Raw genomic sequence first — 15840 nt, 5'->3', positions numbered from 1 at the left:
TCTGTGCTGCAGCCCTCCTAGAGGCAGCCTGGGTCCCACCATGGGTCCCGTCCTCTGGATCAGCCTTCCTTCCAGTCCCAGGATCCATGAGGACCGTGAGAGACACAGCAGTGATGTGTCAGGCACTGCCTGACTACAGGGAGGCTGGCTGGGGTCTGGGACAGCTACATGGCTGTCCAGGGCCGTCTCCCTTATAAGTGGTGGCAGCACCAGGACTAGGTCTTCCAACTCCGCAGGTCATTTCCTACTAGGCACCCCCCACTTTCTTCTCCTTTGTCTTGTCACAGAACATGGTTGCAGGTCCCTCACCCTGGCCTCTGGGTCTGCATGCTGTGTGCTGGGCCTTGCACCTTGGTGAGCAAATGTTCAGGCCTACAGGCTGGGGTTTCCCTGGAGCAGGTGCTCTGATGATAGACCCTCTGAAACAGGCCTCCTTGCAATTCTGTTAAGGGAGCCCTCCCTTGGGGTCATCTAAACCACAGGCTTTCCCCAGAGAACTGCTCTTCAAGCCCACTCCCATTCTTGTGCTTGAGTACTTTATTATTATTTTTAAACAAATGTGTGGTATTTTCATTTATCCCTGTACATTCTACATTTTTTATTATTTTTTTTCTCCCGCCCCCCCTCCGTACTGTCTTTCCTTCCTTCCTTCACCCTTCTTGAACCCATACAGAACTTTTAAAAAATCTCATTTTCTTGTCTGCCTGTGAGCCCTCTCTCAGCTTGTGTCATGTGCTATTTGGGTGATCATACCTCCTGGGTCTTGATCCAGACTTCTCTGGGTGGGGGGTGGTGAGGGTAGTCTTTAAATGTTAGACTGGATAGGAATAAGGAACAGAATCTTCCCTCCAGGTTGACAACTAACCATTACTCAGTACTTTTGGAATTTAGTTGTTCAACTGTAAATCCCCCTCCCTGTGCTTCATCTGGACCTCGCAGCTGCCTTCTGGGTAGGAGGATCTTATCAGAGATTTTGTCAAATTTCTTACTACAAGCAAAGTACACCCTGCTTTTAACATGGTTAAAAAGGGGAGGCAGAGAGTGTAAGCTGCTTTGGCCCTCCAGGCTTTGTATGATACAAGCAATTTCCAACTTAAAACTACTCAAATAAACAAATAGTTTCCATTTGGAATGGCAGGAAACTGGAGCAGTTTTATGAAAGTCTTGTAAAGCTATTATGCCTGGTCACAGTAACCATCTTATCCCAGACAGTTTAAGACTCAGCTTGGTGATATATCTGTTCCTTAAGCTAGTGTGTGTGTGTGTGTGTGTGTGTGTGTGTGTGTGTGTGTGTGTGTGTGTGTGTGTGTGTGTGTGTGTGTGGCATGTGCGGATATGTATGTTATGCATATGGTTTTGCTGATTGTCCTTTTCTCCCTGGTGAGTTGGTTGCCCAGATGCTGGTTGCTCTTGTGAGACCTGGATCCCTGATGCTCATTACTGGACACCCATCTGGCCGCCCACCTTCTTTGCTCCCCTCTGTCATGGAGCTAACGGGGCAGGCGCTTCCAGCTCCCTTTCCTGTCTGACGCCCCGCCCCCCCTTAGTGACTCCAGTGACCCCTGTTAATAAAGGAGCAGAAAAAAGAACTTAGACCATTCTCTTTAGGCAACACCTGACTTTCAAACTGTTGCCTGGCTACATCTTGTTCTGGATGTCCAAACCTGCAGCTTAACCTGCCCTTTTGCGTTGCTGCAGTAACAGCCAGGCCCACTCTGTAGATGTACAAACTGACTTGCCAATTCCCATGGAGTCACTGGGCTGCAGTTACACCATGGCAGGCACTGCAGAGGGGACCAGGTGAGAGTGGGGAGAAATGCCATCCTGGGAGGCACGGAGAACTACAGCAAGGACCTGACATTCCTCGGGGAGAGACAGGCGGAAAACAAGTGAACACCCACACTGGCTTCCCGGTGCCCCCAAATCCACCCCTCCGGGTCAGACATCCTACTCAGTGGTACACGTGAGGAAAAGGGCGGAAGGTGGAACATATCACAGATGTTTGGCTTGTGCCTCATGACACTGATGAGGGGGACCAGCCCCTCCATAACCATAAGACCTTCTTGTCATGTGTTATGAAAGTTCCAAACTCAACTAACAAAAATCCCTTAAATGTTTTACTCCCTTAAAGGCATACCCACTTTGTTCTTCTGAAGGAATGCCACAGTTTCTTTCCTCTCAAAGGTACATCTGAATCTTTTTTCAGGTGTGCATGTTACTTGCTGCTTATTACTCCCCTGTTTACAAAATATATACAGTAAGTCCCCTACATACAAATGAGTTCCGTTCCGAGTGCGCGTTCCTAGGTCCAGTTTGTTCGTTAAGTCCAACAAAGTTAGCCTAGGTACCCAACTAACACAATTGGCTGTATAGTGCTGTACCGAATAGGCTTATAATACTTTTCTCACAAATACTACATACATAAAAAACAAACACAAAAATACAAAGAAAACACTTTTACTCCTACAGTACAGTACCTTGAAAAGTACAATAGTACAGTACAACAGCCTGCAGACAGGGGCTGGCGCGTATGTTTGCATCTTTGAAAGTTAGCAACTTGAAGGTTTGTGTGTAGGGGATTTACTGTACTTGAATCATATCTCCAGCTGATATGTTAAGATTGCATCCCCTCTAGATAAAAACAATGTTCTGGAAAGCAGAGGATAAGGAATCTTGAGTAGTACTTATGTATAAAAGAGGACCCAGCTGTGGGCTGATTGATCCTCCCTTGATTCCTCTTACACACAGATCTTGAGTAGTGATAAGTGGCACATGCGTATATTACAGTATCCTATGCTAATATATATAATATCATGCCATATCTCCAGTATATAATGTCAGGTAGTAATAAGAGCCAGGAAGAAAAATTAAGAGTGTAAATGGGTTAGGGAGTGATAAGGACATGCTGTTTTATGTAGGGTAGTTAGGAGAGGCTTCTCTGAGGAGGTGATATTTGGGCAGAGACTTGTGGGGTAAGAGAGCCATCCAGGCAGCTGTCTGTGGCAAGAATGTTCTGGGCATAGGGAAGAGCTAGCACTGGATGCCTTGTTAGGGCCTGTGGTCCTCCCAGTGGAGTGGCCAGCCCACCCCTTCTTAGAGTCCCTGCAGGCTCTCAGCTCAGCTGTGTCCCCCGAGGGTCCCCTACACACCACACTGGGGGCCTGAGGCCCTGAGATGTGCTTGTTCAAGGAATCACCAGGAGTCAAATGTGTCTGGCGTCGTAGGCAATGAGGTCAGAGAGGTAGCGGGGCCAGTTTTGTGTGGATACACCACATATTGCTTATTCATCTGTTGATGGACATTTGGGTAGTTTCCACTTTTTGGCTATTGTGAATAATGCTGCCATGGAATTTGTGTTGGTATTGTGTGGACACATAGTTTCATTTCTTTTGAGTATATGTATAGGAATGAAATTGCTAAGTCATAGGCTAACTCTGTGTCTAACTCTTTAGAACTGTGTCTTTTCAACCACAGCTGAACCATTTTGTGTTCCCACCAGTATTGTGTGAGGGTTTCAATTTCTCTACATCCTCACCAACACTTGTTATTGTCTGTCTTTTTTACTACAGCCATTGCAGTGATTGTGAATTGGTGTCTGAATGTGGTTTTGATTTGCATTCCCCTAATGACTAATGGTGTTGAACATCTTTTCATGTACTTATTAGCTATTTGCCAATAATCTTTTTGGAAAGGTCTGTTCAAATCTTTTGTCCATTTTTATTTGTCTTTTTAGTATTGAGTTGTAAGATTTATGTATATATTCTGGATACAAACCCCTTATCAGACATGATTTGCAAATATTTTCTCCCATTCTTTGGGTTGTCTTTTCAATCTTGAGAGTATCCTTTGAAGCACAAAAGTTTTTAATTTTGATGAAGTCCAGTTTATTTTTTTTTCTTTGGGTGCTTATGCTTTTGGTATCATATCTAAGAAATCATTTTCTAATCCAAAGTCATGAAAAGTTATACTTTATGTTTTCTTCTGAGTTTTATAGTTTTAGCTAGCATTTTTGGTTTTAAACAGCATTTTTTGTCCCCCTTTTAATGCATGTCATATGCTTTCCTTTAGTATTTTTCACAAAAAGAATAAGCCACTGTCCTTCTTTTGAAAAATAAACCAAACCCCTATTCAAGCTGTACAGATAAGAGTGATCAGAAAAGATTTTTTATACAATTAGTGGTATCAGTTATATAATACTGTTTATTCTACATAAGTTATCCTCTGTCTCCTACTATCTTCTTTCTCATTTCCTTAATAACTGAAAATTGTGAACTTCTTTGCTCATTTAATTTATTTTCCAAAAGTTTTAAGTAGATAGAATCCAGTAATTTTTAATTTATATACTAAATAGCTGAAATAAATTGATTTAGGGCTGCTTGTTTGGTGTGTCCTAATTAAATTAAGATTGCATATAATATTGCAAGAAAATATTTCAAAATATTTACTTATAAGCATCTTTTTACAAATCACGAATTAACATGTTATTCAAAATATGTTCATGTCAATTCCATGTATTCATTAAAGCGGGTTCCCAAAAAATTGCTAAGCAACATTTCTTTGTCCCTTACTCAGTTTTCATATGATCTAGAAACTATGCAATATTTTTCTTAAAATAGTACTTAATCATTTTTCTTATAAAAGTGTTACACACCAGTTTTGGGACTTCCCTGGTGGCGCAGTGGTTAAGAAAATGCCTGCGAATGCAGGGGACACGGTTTCGAGCCCTGGTCCAGGAAGATCCCACATATCACAGAACAACTAAGCCTGTGCGCCACAACTACTGAGCCTGTGCTCTAGAGCCTGCGAGCCACAAATACTGAAGCCTGTGCATCGCAACAAGAGAAGCCACTGCAAGGAGAAGCCCGCACACTGCAATGAAGAGTAGCCCGCACTCACTACAACTAGAGAAAGCCTGTGCGCAGTAATGAAGACCCAATGTAGCCAAAAATAAATAAATTTATATTAAAAAAAAGTTTTACACCCCAGTTTTACACCCCAGTTTTACAAGACATTAAAACACAGATAAGCATGGAGAAAAGGTAATTAATCTCCTGAAATCCCACCACCTTTGTCAGTGAGAAAGTGAGTTGAACTTGATTTCTGGTTGCATTTTCATTCTTCAACCTCAGAGCCCCAAGAATGAAAAGCAGTGTCTTTGGCTGATTGGTTTTTTACTGAAAGTTTGCAGGCAACTGATTTTTGTTCCTTAAACCTGAAGCCCTTGCCACCATTGTTTGTTCACTGCAGGTTCCACTCCTTTCTGCTCTTTATGGGTCACCCACCTTATGCGATTCGGGAAGTGAACATAAACAAGTTCTGCAGGATCATCAGTGAGTTTGCACTGGAGTATCGCACCACCAGGGAAAGAGTTTTACAGCAGAAACAGAAACGGGCTAACCACAGAGAGAGAAATAAGACCCGAGGGAAGATGATCACTGATGTAAGTTTCATGAAACCAGTTTCTTTATTTCATTTATTCTGAAAGTCCGGTCAGCCATAAACCTCTCTACAGGGACTTCCCTGGCGGTCCAGTGGTTAAGACTCCACGCTTCCACTGTAGGGGGCACGGGTTCAATCCCTGGTCAGGGAACTAAGATCCTGCATGCCGCGCAGCACGCCCCAAAAAAGAAAACAAAAACATAGAACTAAGACATAAATTAAGGATGCGTGGCTGGTGGAGGAACTTTAACCCACCACACAATTAATTAACTTGGTGTATTGTATGATGCTGATGACTTTAAATGCTTGATTCCATTTTCAACCTTCTCAATGTGGATAGAATGGAAGAGGAGAAGAAAAAGTACAAAAGATAACGGCACTTATAATAGGAAGACAAATGTACTGGTTTGGGAATTGATTCAGGATTTTAATAATCACAATGATACTATGTAACCAATTAGCTGACACATGGACCACCCATTCTAGGCATCCGAATGGAGAAATAATTGATGTGGTTGCTCAAAGACATAATATGATGGGCTCTTGGCAGTCCCTTGAGTTCGAGGGTATCAGGGTGGAAGGAGAGCCCAGAGGACAGTGAATTCATTCAGCAGGAGTTACCAATAGCCCCTGGGGGGGGGGCTGCACACTTGCATGCCTCCCCTGCTGCGGGGCTCTTCCCCCATCTCTTCTACTTCAGCCCTGAGCCCACCCACACCACGGGTGCAGTGGGAAAACATCAGATGGGAGATGCTTTGTAAGTGGAAGGCAAAGCAATGCATGAGGATGCCAGAGACAGACAAAGACACACAGTGCAGATGCCTCTCTAATGTGCCTTTATGAAGCTTAAACCATCTTTATATATATCTGAGCATCACATTGCCTCTCAGTGATCCAGGGACTGGATAGGCAAAGGAGTAAGCCATAGGGAGTGGCATCATCCTGGGGTGGCAAACCTCTGCCGAACCCAAGTCAGGTAGATTTCTTTGGGGAGGAATAAAATCAGTTAAGAACTCACTGAGGCTGCCTTCTATGCCAGATGGGTGTTCACACTGTAGGAGAAACAGAAGACATATGGTTACTATCCACGTTCCTGAAGGTGTAACTTTCTTGGATGCATTACAATTTTGTTACCATTTAAAGACATTTCTAAGGAGAACCAGGGACTAATCCCCTCACCATTCACCCCACCCTTGATCCCTTGTTTCCTTGGAATTTTCTGGACCCTTAGGGAGTGCTCAGATCACTTTTCTGCAGAAGGGACCCTTTCTACAGTCTGTTCTGAAGGCCAGTGTCATCAGCTGAGTCTTCTCTCTCCTCTCCTGAAATCTGGGTTCAATCGGATCTTTAGCTTCCTGGAGGACAGCAACTAAGGAAGCAAACTGAATCCATTTGGGCAAACTATAGCCCACATTTCATTCCAAAGTATTATTTTTAAAAGTTTTAAAAGGGAAGTGCTTATGTTTGTGGAAATGAAACATACTGGAGGGCGAAAAATACAAGACCAATATGCATATGCTTATAGTTATGAAAACACACCAGAATTTCTTGCCAAATTCTTGAGATTTTTTACAGATCCCACTAATTTTTAAGTTCTGTCCTTCTCTGAAAATATTCAGTCTTACTATTTATAAACAGGGGTAACTGTTTCTAAAATTGGATTCAAAAATACTTAAATTCTCATTAAAATCTGGACAGTGCAGGCTTTTTTAGGGTTCATCCTCAAGGTAGTCCCTGTTTTGAGTGGTCCAAGTGGCACCATTCATGTAGAAAGATTGCCATCTGCTGGAAGATTAGGATACTGTCACCTGAAGGAAAGTACTTAGCTTCGTTTTTCCAACTCTCAATTAGACGCCTATCGTGTGCCCAGCAAGTGGCACAGGGCACCTAGGAAGATGTGAGTGCAATAACAGACAAGCCTTGTACCCCAAATATGTCATGATCTGGGTAGAAAACAACATATATGCGCAACTTAGACCACTGAAAACAAAACCAGGCAATAGAGAATCACGGAGCCCCTGAGCATTAGAGCTGGAAGTGATTTTTAGAGAAAACTGTAGTAAGTCATTTTTAATATAGATGCTGAATAATGATAGTGGAAGTGGTTGCAATTAAACAGAGATGACTTTAGAAAAACCATTATTTTGTAAGACACAGAGAAGTCTGGTTAAAATCTGAAGACCCTACATTCGTAGCCCCACATCTGCTTTTGTGTGCCTGTCTTTCCTCTTCTTTCTCTGTTTCTGAATATGCAGAAGGATTCCTTTCTTACAGTCCAGGAGTCCTGCCATGTAAGGTTCAGTGAGAAACTAAGTCATTCCTTGTTCCTTGTGGCCCAAACTAGTTCCAGGCAAAATGGTGACACAGACAAGGCAGCACAAGGTAAGTGTGGCCTTCTCTGCTGTCATCACACCCCAGATGGGTGGTGAGAATGCAGGCTGTTCATCCAAGGATTCCCACAGCCCAGCCAAGGACCATGGTCATCCTGAGTGAGACTTAATCTCTCCCAACCCCAGCTTCCTTTTCTATGAAAAGGAAATGCCAGTGACTGGGGGATATCAAGAGAGCTAGAGATTGGTATGTGCAGCACCTTGCATGTTTGATAATTGCCCCCAAAATGCCATCCATCTGGTGAAATAAAGAAGCTTTAAGGTTGAAGATGGTGGAGTAGAAGGATGTGCACTCACTCCCTCTTGCAAGAGCACCAGAATCACAACTAACTGCTGAACAATCACTGACAGGAAGACACTGGAATGCACAAAAAAAGATACCCCACATCCAAAGACAAAGGAGAAGCCACAATGAGATGGTAGGAGGGGCGCAATCACAATAAAATTAAAGCCCATAACTGCTCGGTGGGTGACCCACAAACTGGAAAAACTTATACCACAGAAGTCCACTGGAGTGAAGGTTCTGAGCCCCACATCAGGCTTCCCAACCAAGGGGGTCCAGCAACAGGAGGAGGAATTCCTAGAGAACCACATGTTGAAAGCTAGAGGGATTTGCTTGCAGGACTTCGACAGGACTGGGGGAAACAGAGACTCCACTCTTGGAAGGCACACACAAAGTAGTGTGCACATCAGTACCAAGGCGAAAGAGCATAGGAGACTGAACCAGACCTACCTGCTAGTGTTGGAGTGTCTCCTGCAGAGGTGGGGGATGGCTGTGGCTCACCGTGAGGACAAGGAAACTGGCAGCAAAAGTTCTGGGAAGTACTCCTTGGCATGAGCCCTCCTGCAGTCCACCATTAGCCCCACCACTGGAGCCATGGTAGGCTCCAGTGTTGGGTGGCCTCAGGCCAAAAAACCAACAGGGAGGGAACCCAGCCCCACCCATCATCAGTCAAGCAGATTAAAGTTTTGCTGAGCTCTGCCCACCCAAGCAACACTCAGCTCTACCCACCACCAGTCCCTCCCATCAGGAAACTTGCACAAGCCTCTTAGATAGCCCCATCCACCAGAGGGCAGACAGCAGAAGCAAGAAGATCTACAATCCTGCATCCTGTGGAATGAAAACCACATTCACAGATAGACAAAATGAAAAGGCAGAGGACTAAGTACCAGATGAAGGAACAAGATAAAACCCCAGAAAAACACTAAATGAAATGGAGATAGACAACCTTCTAGAAAAAGAATTCAGAATAATGATAGTAAAGATGGTACAGGACCTCGGAAACAGAATGGAAGCAAAGATCGAGAAGATGCAAGAAATGTTTAACAAAGATCTAGAAGAATTAAAGAACAAACAAACAGAGATGAACAATACAATAACTGAAATGAAAAATACACTAGAAGGAATCAATAGCAGAATAACTGAGGCAGAAGAATGGATAAGAAACCTGGAAGACAGAATAGTGGAATTCACTGCTGCAGAACAGAATAAAGAAAAAAGAATGAAAAGAAATGAAGAAAGCCTAAGAGACCACTGGGAAAACATTAAATGCAGCAACATTCACATTATATGGGTTCCAGAACGAGAAGAAACAGAGAAAGGAACCAAGAAAATATTTGAAGAGATTATAGTCGAAAACTTCCCTAACATGTGAAAGGAAATAGCCACCCAAATCCAGGAAGCACAGAGAGTCCCAGGCAGGATAAACCCAAGGAGAAACACGCTGAGACACATAGTAATCAAATTGACAAAAATTAAAGACGAAGAAAAATTACTGAAAGCAACAAGGGAAAAATGACCAATAACATACAAGAGAACTCCCATAAGGTTAACTGCTGATTTCTCAGCAGAATCTCTACAAGCCAGAAGGGAGTGGCATGATATATTTAAAGTGATGAAAGGGAAGAAGGTACAACCATGATTACTCTACCCAGCAAGGGTCTCATTCAGATTTGATGGAGAAATCGAAAGCTCTACATATAAGCAAAAGCTAAGAGAATTCAGCACCACCAAACCAGCTCTACAGCAAATGCTAAAGGGACTTCTCTAAGTGGGAAACACAAGAGAAGAAAAGGAACTACAAAAACAAACCCATAACAATTAAGAAAATGGTAATAGGAGCATACATATAGATAATTACCTTAAACATGAATGGATTAAATGCTCCAACCAAAAGACACAGGCTCGCTGAATGGATACAAAAACAAGACCCATATATATGCTGTCTAGAAGAGACCCACTTCAGACCTAGGGACACATACAGACTGAAAGTGAGGGGATGGAAAAAGATATTCCATGCAAATGGAAATCAAAAGAAAGCTGGAGTAGCAATCCTCATATCAGATAAAATAGACTTTAAAATAAAGAATGTTACAAGAGACAAGGAAATGACAATGAAAACACGATGATCCAAAACCTATGGGATGTAGCAAAAACAGTTCTAAGAGGGAAGTTTACAGCAATACAAGCCTACCTCAAGAAATAAGAAAAATCTCAAATAAACAATCTAAACTTACACCTAATGGAACTAGAGAAAGAAGAACAAACAAAACCCAAAGTTAGCAGAAGGAAATAAATCATAAAGATCAGAGCAGAAATAAATGAAATAGAGAGAAAGAAAACAATAGCAAAGATCAATAAAACTAAATGCTGATTCTTTGAGAAGATTAACAAAATTGATAAACCATTAGCCAGACTCATCAAGAAAAGAGGGAGAGGACTCAATTCAACTAAATTAGAAATGCAAAAGGAAAAGTTACAAGAGACACCATAGAAATACAAAGCATCCTAAGAGAATACTACAAGCAACTCTATGCCAATAAAATGGACAACCTGGAAGAAATGGACAAATTCTTAGAAAGGTATAACCTTCCAAGACTGAACCAAGAAGAAATAGAAAATATGAACAGATCAATCACAAGTAATGAAATTGAAACTGTGATTAAAAATCTTCCAACAAACAAACCTCCAGAGGCAGATGGCTTCACAGGTGAATTCTATCAAACATTTAGAGAAGAGCTAACACCCATCCTTCTCAAACTCTTCCGAAATATTGCAGAGGAAGGAACACTCCCAAACTCATTCTATGAGGCCACCATCACCCTGATACCAAGACCAGACAAAGGTACTACAAAAAACCAAAATTACAGACCAATATCACTGATGAATATAGGTGCAGATATCCTCAACAAAACACTAGCAAATAGAATCCAACAACACATTAAAAGGATCATACACCATGATCAAGTGGGATTTATCCCAGGGATGCAAGAATTCTTCAATATATGCAAATCAATCAATGTGATACACTATATTAACAAATTGAAGAATAAAAACCATATGATCATCTTAATAGATGCAGAAAAAGCTTTTGACAAACTTCAACACCCATTTATGATAAAAACTCTCCATAAAGTGGGCATAGAGGGAACCTACTTCAACATAATAAAGGCCATATATGACAAACCCACAGCAAAGATCATTCTCAATGGTGAAAAACTGAGAGCATTTCCTCTAAGATCAGGAACAAGACAAGGATGCCCACTCTCACGACTATTAATTAACATAGTTTTGGAAGTCCTAGCCACAGCAATCAGAGAAGAAAAAGAAATAAAAGGAATACAAATTGGAAAAGAAGAAGTAAAACTGTCACTGTTTGCAGATGACATGATACTACACATAGAGAATCCTAAAGATGCCACCAGAAAACTACTAGAGCTAATCAATGAATTTGGTAAAGTTGCAGGATACAAAATTAATGTACAGAAATCTCTTGCATTCCTATACACTAATGATGAAAAATCTCAAGATAAACTAAGGAAACAGTACTATTTACCATTGCAACAAAGAGAATAAAATACTTTGGAATAAACCTACCTAGGGAGACAAAAGACCTGTATACAGAAAACTATAAGATAGTGATGAAAGAAATTAAAGATGATACAAACAGATGGAGAGATATACCATGTTCTTGGATTAGAAGAATCAATATTGTGAAAATGACTATACTACCCAAAGCAATATACTGATTCAATGTGTTCCCTATCAAATTACCAATGGCATTTTTTACAGAACTAGAACAAAAAATCTTAAAATTTGTATGGAGACACAAAAGACCCTGAAGAGCCAAAGCAGTCTTGAGGGAAAAAAATGGAGCTGGAGGAATCAGACTCCCTGACTTCAGACTGTACTACAAAGCTACAGTAATCTAGACAATATGGTACTGGCACAAAAACAGAAATATAGCTCAATGGAACAGGATAGAAAGCCCAGAGATAAACCCACGCACCTATTGTCAACTAATCTATGACAAAGAAGGCAAGGATATACAATGGAGAAAAGACAATCTCTTCAACAAGTGGTGCTGGGAAAACTGGACAGCTACATGTAAAAGAATGAAATTAGAATACTCCCTAACACCATACACAAAAATAAACTCAAAATGGCTTAGAGACCTAAATGTAAGACTGGACACTATAAAACTCTTCGAGGAAAACATAGGCAGAGCACTGTTTGACATAAAACACAGCAAGATCCTTTCTGACCCACCTCCTAGAGAAATGGAAATAAAAACAAAAATAAACAAATGGGACCTAATGAAACAAAAGCTTTTGCACAGCAAAGGAAAGTACAAACAAGACAAAAAGACAACCCTCAGAATGGGAGAAGATATTTGCAAACAAATCAATGGACAAAGAATTAATCTCCAAAATATATAAACAACTCATGCAGCTCAATATTAAAAAACCAACCCAATCAAAAAGTGGGCAGAAGACCTAAATAGACATTTCTCCAAAGAAGAGATACAGATGGCCAAGAAGCACATGAAAAGCTGCTCAACATTACTAACTATTAGAGAAATGCAAATTAAAACTACAATGAGGTATCACCTCACACCAGTTAGAATGGGCACCATTAGAAAATCTACAAACAACAAATGCTGGAGAGCGTGTGGAGAAAAGGGAACCCTCTTGCACTGTTGGTGGGAATGTAAATAGATACAGCCACTATGGAGAACAGTATGGAGGTTCCTTAAAAAACTAAAAACAGAACTACCATATGACCCACCAATCCTACTACTGGGCATGTACCCTGAGAAAACCGTAATTCAAGAAGAGTCATGTACCACAATGTTCATTGCAACTCTATTTACAATAGCTAGGACATGGAAGCAACCTCTAAGTGTCCATCAACAGATGAATGGATAAAGAAGTTGTGGCACATATATACAATGGAATATTACTCAGCCATAAATAGAAATGATATTGAGTTATTTGTAGTGAGGTGGATGGACCTAGAGTCTGTCATACAGTATGAAGTAAATCAGAAAGAGAAAAACAAATACTGTATGCTAACACATATATACGGAATCTAAAAAAAAAAAATGGTCATGAAGAACCTAGAGGCAGGATGGGAATCAAGATGCAGACCTACTAGAGAATGGACTTGAGGATATGGGGAGGGGGAAGGGTAAACTGGGACAATGAGAGAGAGTGGCATGGACATATATACACTAACAAATATAAAACTGATAGCTAGTGGGAAGCAGCCGCATAGCACAGGGAGATCAGCTCGGTGCTTTGTGACCACCTAGAGGGGTGGGATAGGGAGGGTGGGAGGGAGGGAGATGCAAGAGGGAAGAGATATGGGGACATATGTATATGTATAACTGATTCACTTTGTTGTAAAGCAGAAACTAACACACCATTGTAAAGCAATTATACTCCAATAAAAAAATAATATAAAAAATAAGAAATAAAAAAAAGATGTGGTACATATATACAATGGAATATTACTCAGCCATAAAAAGGAACGAAATTGGGTCATTTGCAGAGACGTGGATGGATCTAGAGGCTGTCATACAGAGTGAAGTAATTCAGAAAGAGAGAAACAAATATCGTATATTAACGCATATATGTGGAACCTAGAAAAATGGTACAGATGAACTGGTTTGAGAGGCAGAAATAGAGACACAGATGTAGAAAATAAATGTATGGACACCAAGGGGGAAAAGTGGCAGGGGGTCTGGTGGTGGTGGGATGAATTGGGAGATTGGAACTGACATATATACACTAATATGTATAAAACGGATAACTAATAAGAACCTGCTGTATAAAAAAATAAATAAAATTCAAAAATTCAAAAAAAAAAGAAGCTCTAAGGTTAAAAAAAAAGTCATCTCTTGTCACAAGGCCTAGAGGCAGTGCAGAACTGGAAGCATTTTGTCATTTCGGCTCCCAAGAGTTTAGTCAGTTCTCAAAAACCTGTGCCTGATTTGCTGGCCTGGCTTGTAACCTCAGTGGAAGCACACGTTAAATTGAGGGTGTGTTTGATTTAAAATTAAGAAATTGACATGACTTTCACCCTCTATTTATTTTTGGAAAAGGGATATTGTATTTATTTACTTGAAGCAGTTTGTCTGGTGATAATTAAAAGAATGGTGTGTCAGTTCAGACAGCCTCCATGAAGGACAGGTAAGATTTTAAAAAGAACTGAATTTCATGTTTCTGAGGAAAGTGTAGTAGGACCTGTTCTGCCCAGCAGTTGTCTCACTTGCCCTGTCTGGCCTGTCTGTAGAAGGATTCACGGGGACACAGACCCAGCGGCCTAGGAAGGGAGAGGTCCAGCACTTGGGAGGAGAGGTGGGGACGACAGCTGATGGATGGAAACAGGCAGAGGGAAGCTGGTAAACTTGCTGAGGTCCTGATTGCTGGCGGGTGGTGGTTCCACTGAGCATGGCCAGCCGAGTGGCAGGGCACAGAGTGAGGTCTGTAATGGTCAGGGGACCAGGTAAGCCAGTTATCATCCTCCTAGGCAGCCTCAGGAGATAGGCCTGGAGCTCCAAGTCCCTCCTGAGTTTGGTCAGGACCGGTCTTGGGGCTCTCGGAGAGAATGTCCAGACAGGAGGGCTTCGCAGGCAGGGCTCAGCAGCTCCCAAATCAACAGGGTGCACCCTGGTTGTGGTGGCTGAATTCTTTATTTGGAATTTGATGTGACAGTCAGATCATCTCATCTTTGCTGACTTCTTTGCCTTCTAAGAATCCCCTCTGTCTTTCCCATCCTGTCCTGTCCTGTCCTTTCCTCTCGAGTAGACTGATGAAGAGGATGAAGTTGAGGTAGGATGTTTACAAACACAAAGAATGCCACGTGTGACCTTCTCAAGCGTGCTGTAGAATCTAACCTGACATAAGCAGCATGAAGTGTCAGCCCTGTTCAGTGCTTTAAACCTTGCATGACTGGTTTCTGCTGGGTTTCCATGTGATCACTAACCTCCTTACACGGGTTCTCATCATGATGTGTGTGCCAGGGACTGACTGAAGGGTAACTGCATTTTCCAAGCTGTCTCTGAGTTCCAGGCCCTGTCAAAAGTGGCAGGGTCAGCAGATCTCTTCCTACTGCTGGACAAATGGACAGAGGGGTGGGATGGGCAGCAGTTTCTCCCCCTGACCCTGGTGCAGATGCCAGAACCAGAAACCAAGGCAGGGCTGCTCAGCCCTGAAGGATGAGGATGGAGCTGTGCAGATGGTACAAGTCACGGATGTGTCCCAGGCTCTAGCACCAGGGCTGAGACATTGGATAAAAAGAGGGAGCCAGAAGTCTATGGAGCTGCTCTTTGCAAACGTTATTCTAACTGACTTTTTATTTTTCATCCAGATGTTTGGCATGGTGTGCATATGGCCCGATATTCTAGCATACCTCTTGTAAAACATATATGCTGTCTTTGTTCAGCTAGAATTAGAGAATATCATCATGTGAGCGTAATGCTTGTGAAAACAACTAAATTTTTGACAAAAGGAGAAGTAGTGAGTGTTGCCAAACTCAGTTTCAGCATGAATTTCTGTGCCATGTTCTGATCTGGGCCCTGAATCAAAGCCTTTTGGGGCCTTTGGCAAGTCACTTAATCTTGGACGGCCTCAGTTTCCTTCTCTGTAAAGTGAGGTGGGACTAGTTCTGGAAAAATCCTTCCCAACTCCTAACATTGTATGATTCTGTAACTGAATCCCACTTTTA

General features: G+C 41.8%; 1 protein-coding gene across 7 annotated transcripts in view; it reads left to right on the top strand.

Annotated features, from left to right (window-relative positions):
• The window catches only part of FHOD3 (formin homology 2 domain containing 3), a 507955-nt gene that overhangs the window by 471802 nt on the left and 20313 nt on the right, over nucleotides 1-15840 (top strand). For 4 of the 7 annotated variants that reach the window (XM_067016011.1, XM_067016009.1, XM_059041320.2 and 1 more), the window contains one exon: nucleotides 5248-5440. In XM_067016011.1, coding sequence (XP_066872112.1) covers nucleotides 5248-5440 — 193 coding nt within the window. Of the gene's footprint in view, nucleotides 1-5247; nucleotides 5441-14921; nucleotides 14946-15840 lie in introns of all 7 variants that reach the window. The other 3 variants (XM_059041316.2, XM_067016010.1, XM_067016012.1) reach the window with 1 other exon arrangement.

This window comes from Kogia breviceps, chromosome 15 (assembly GCF_026419965.1).
Source record: "Kogia breviceps isolate mKogBre1 chromosome 15, mKogBre1 haplotype 1, whole genome shotgun sequence".
In the NCBI taxonomy this organism is placed as follows: domain Eukaryota; kingdom Metazoa; phylum Chordata; class Mammalia; order Artiodactyla; family Physeteridae; genus Kogia; species Kogia breviceps.
Note: the sequence above shows the minus strand (reverse complement) of the source record. Positions and strands in the feature narration are given on the sequence as shown.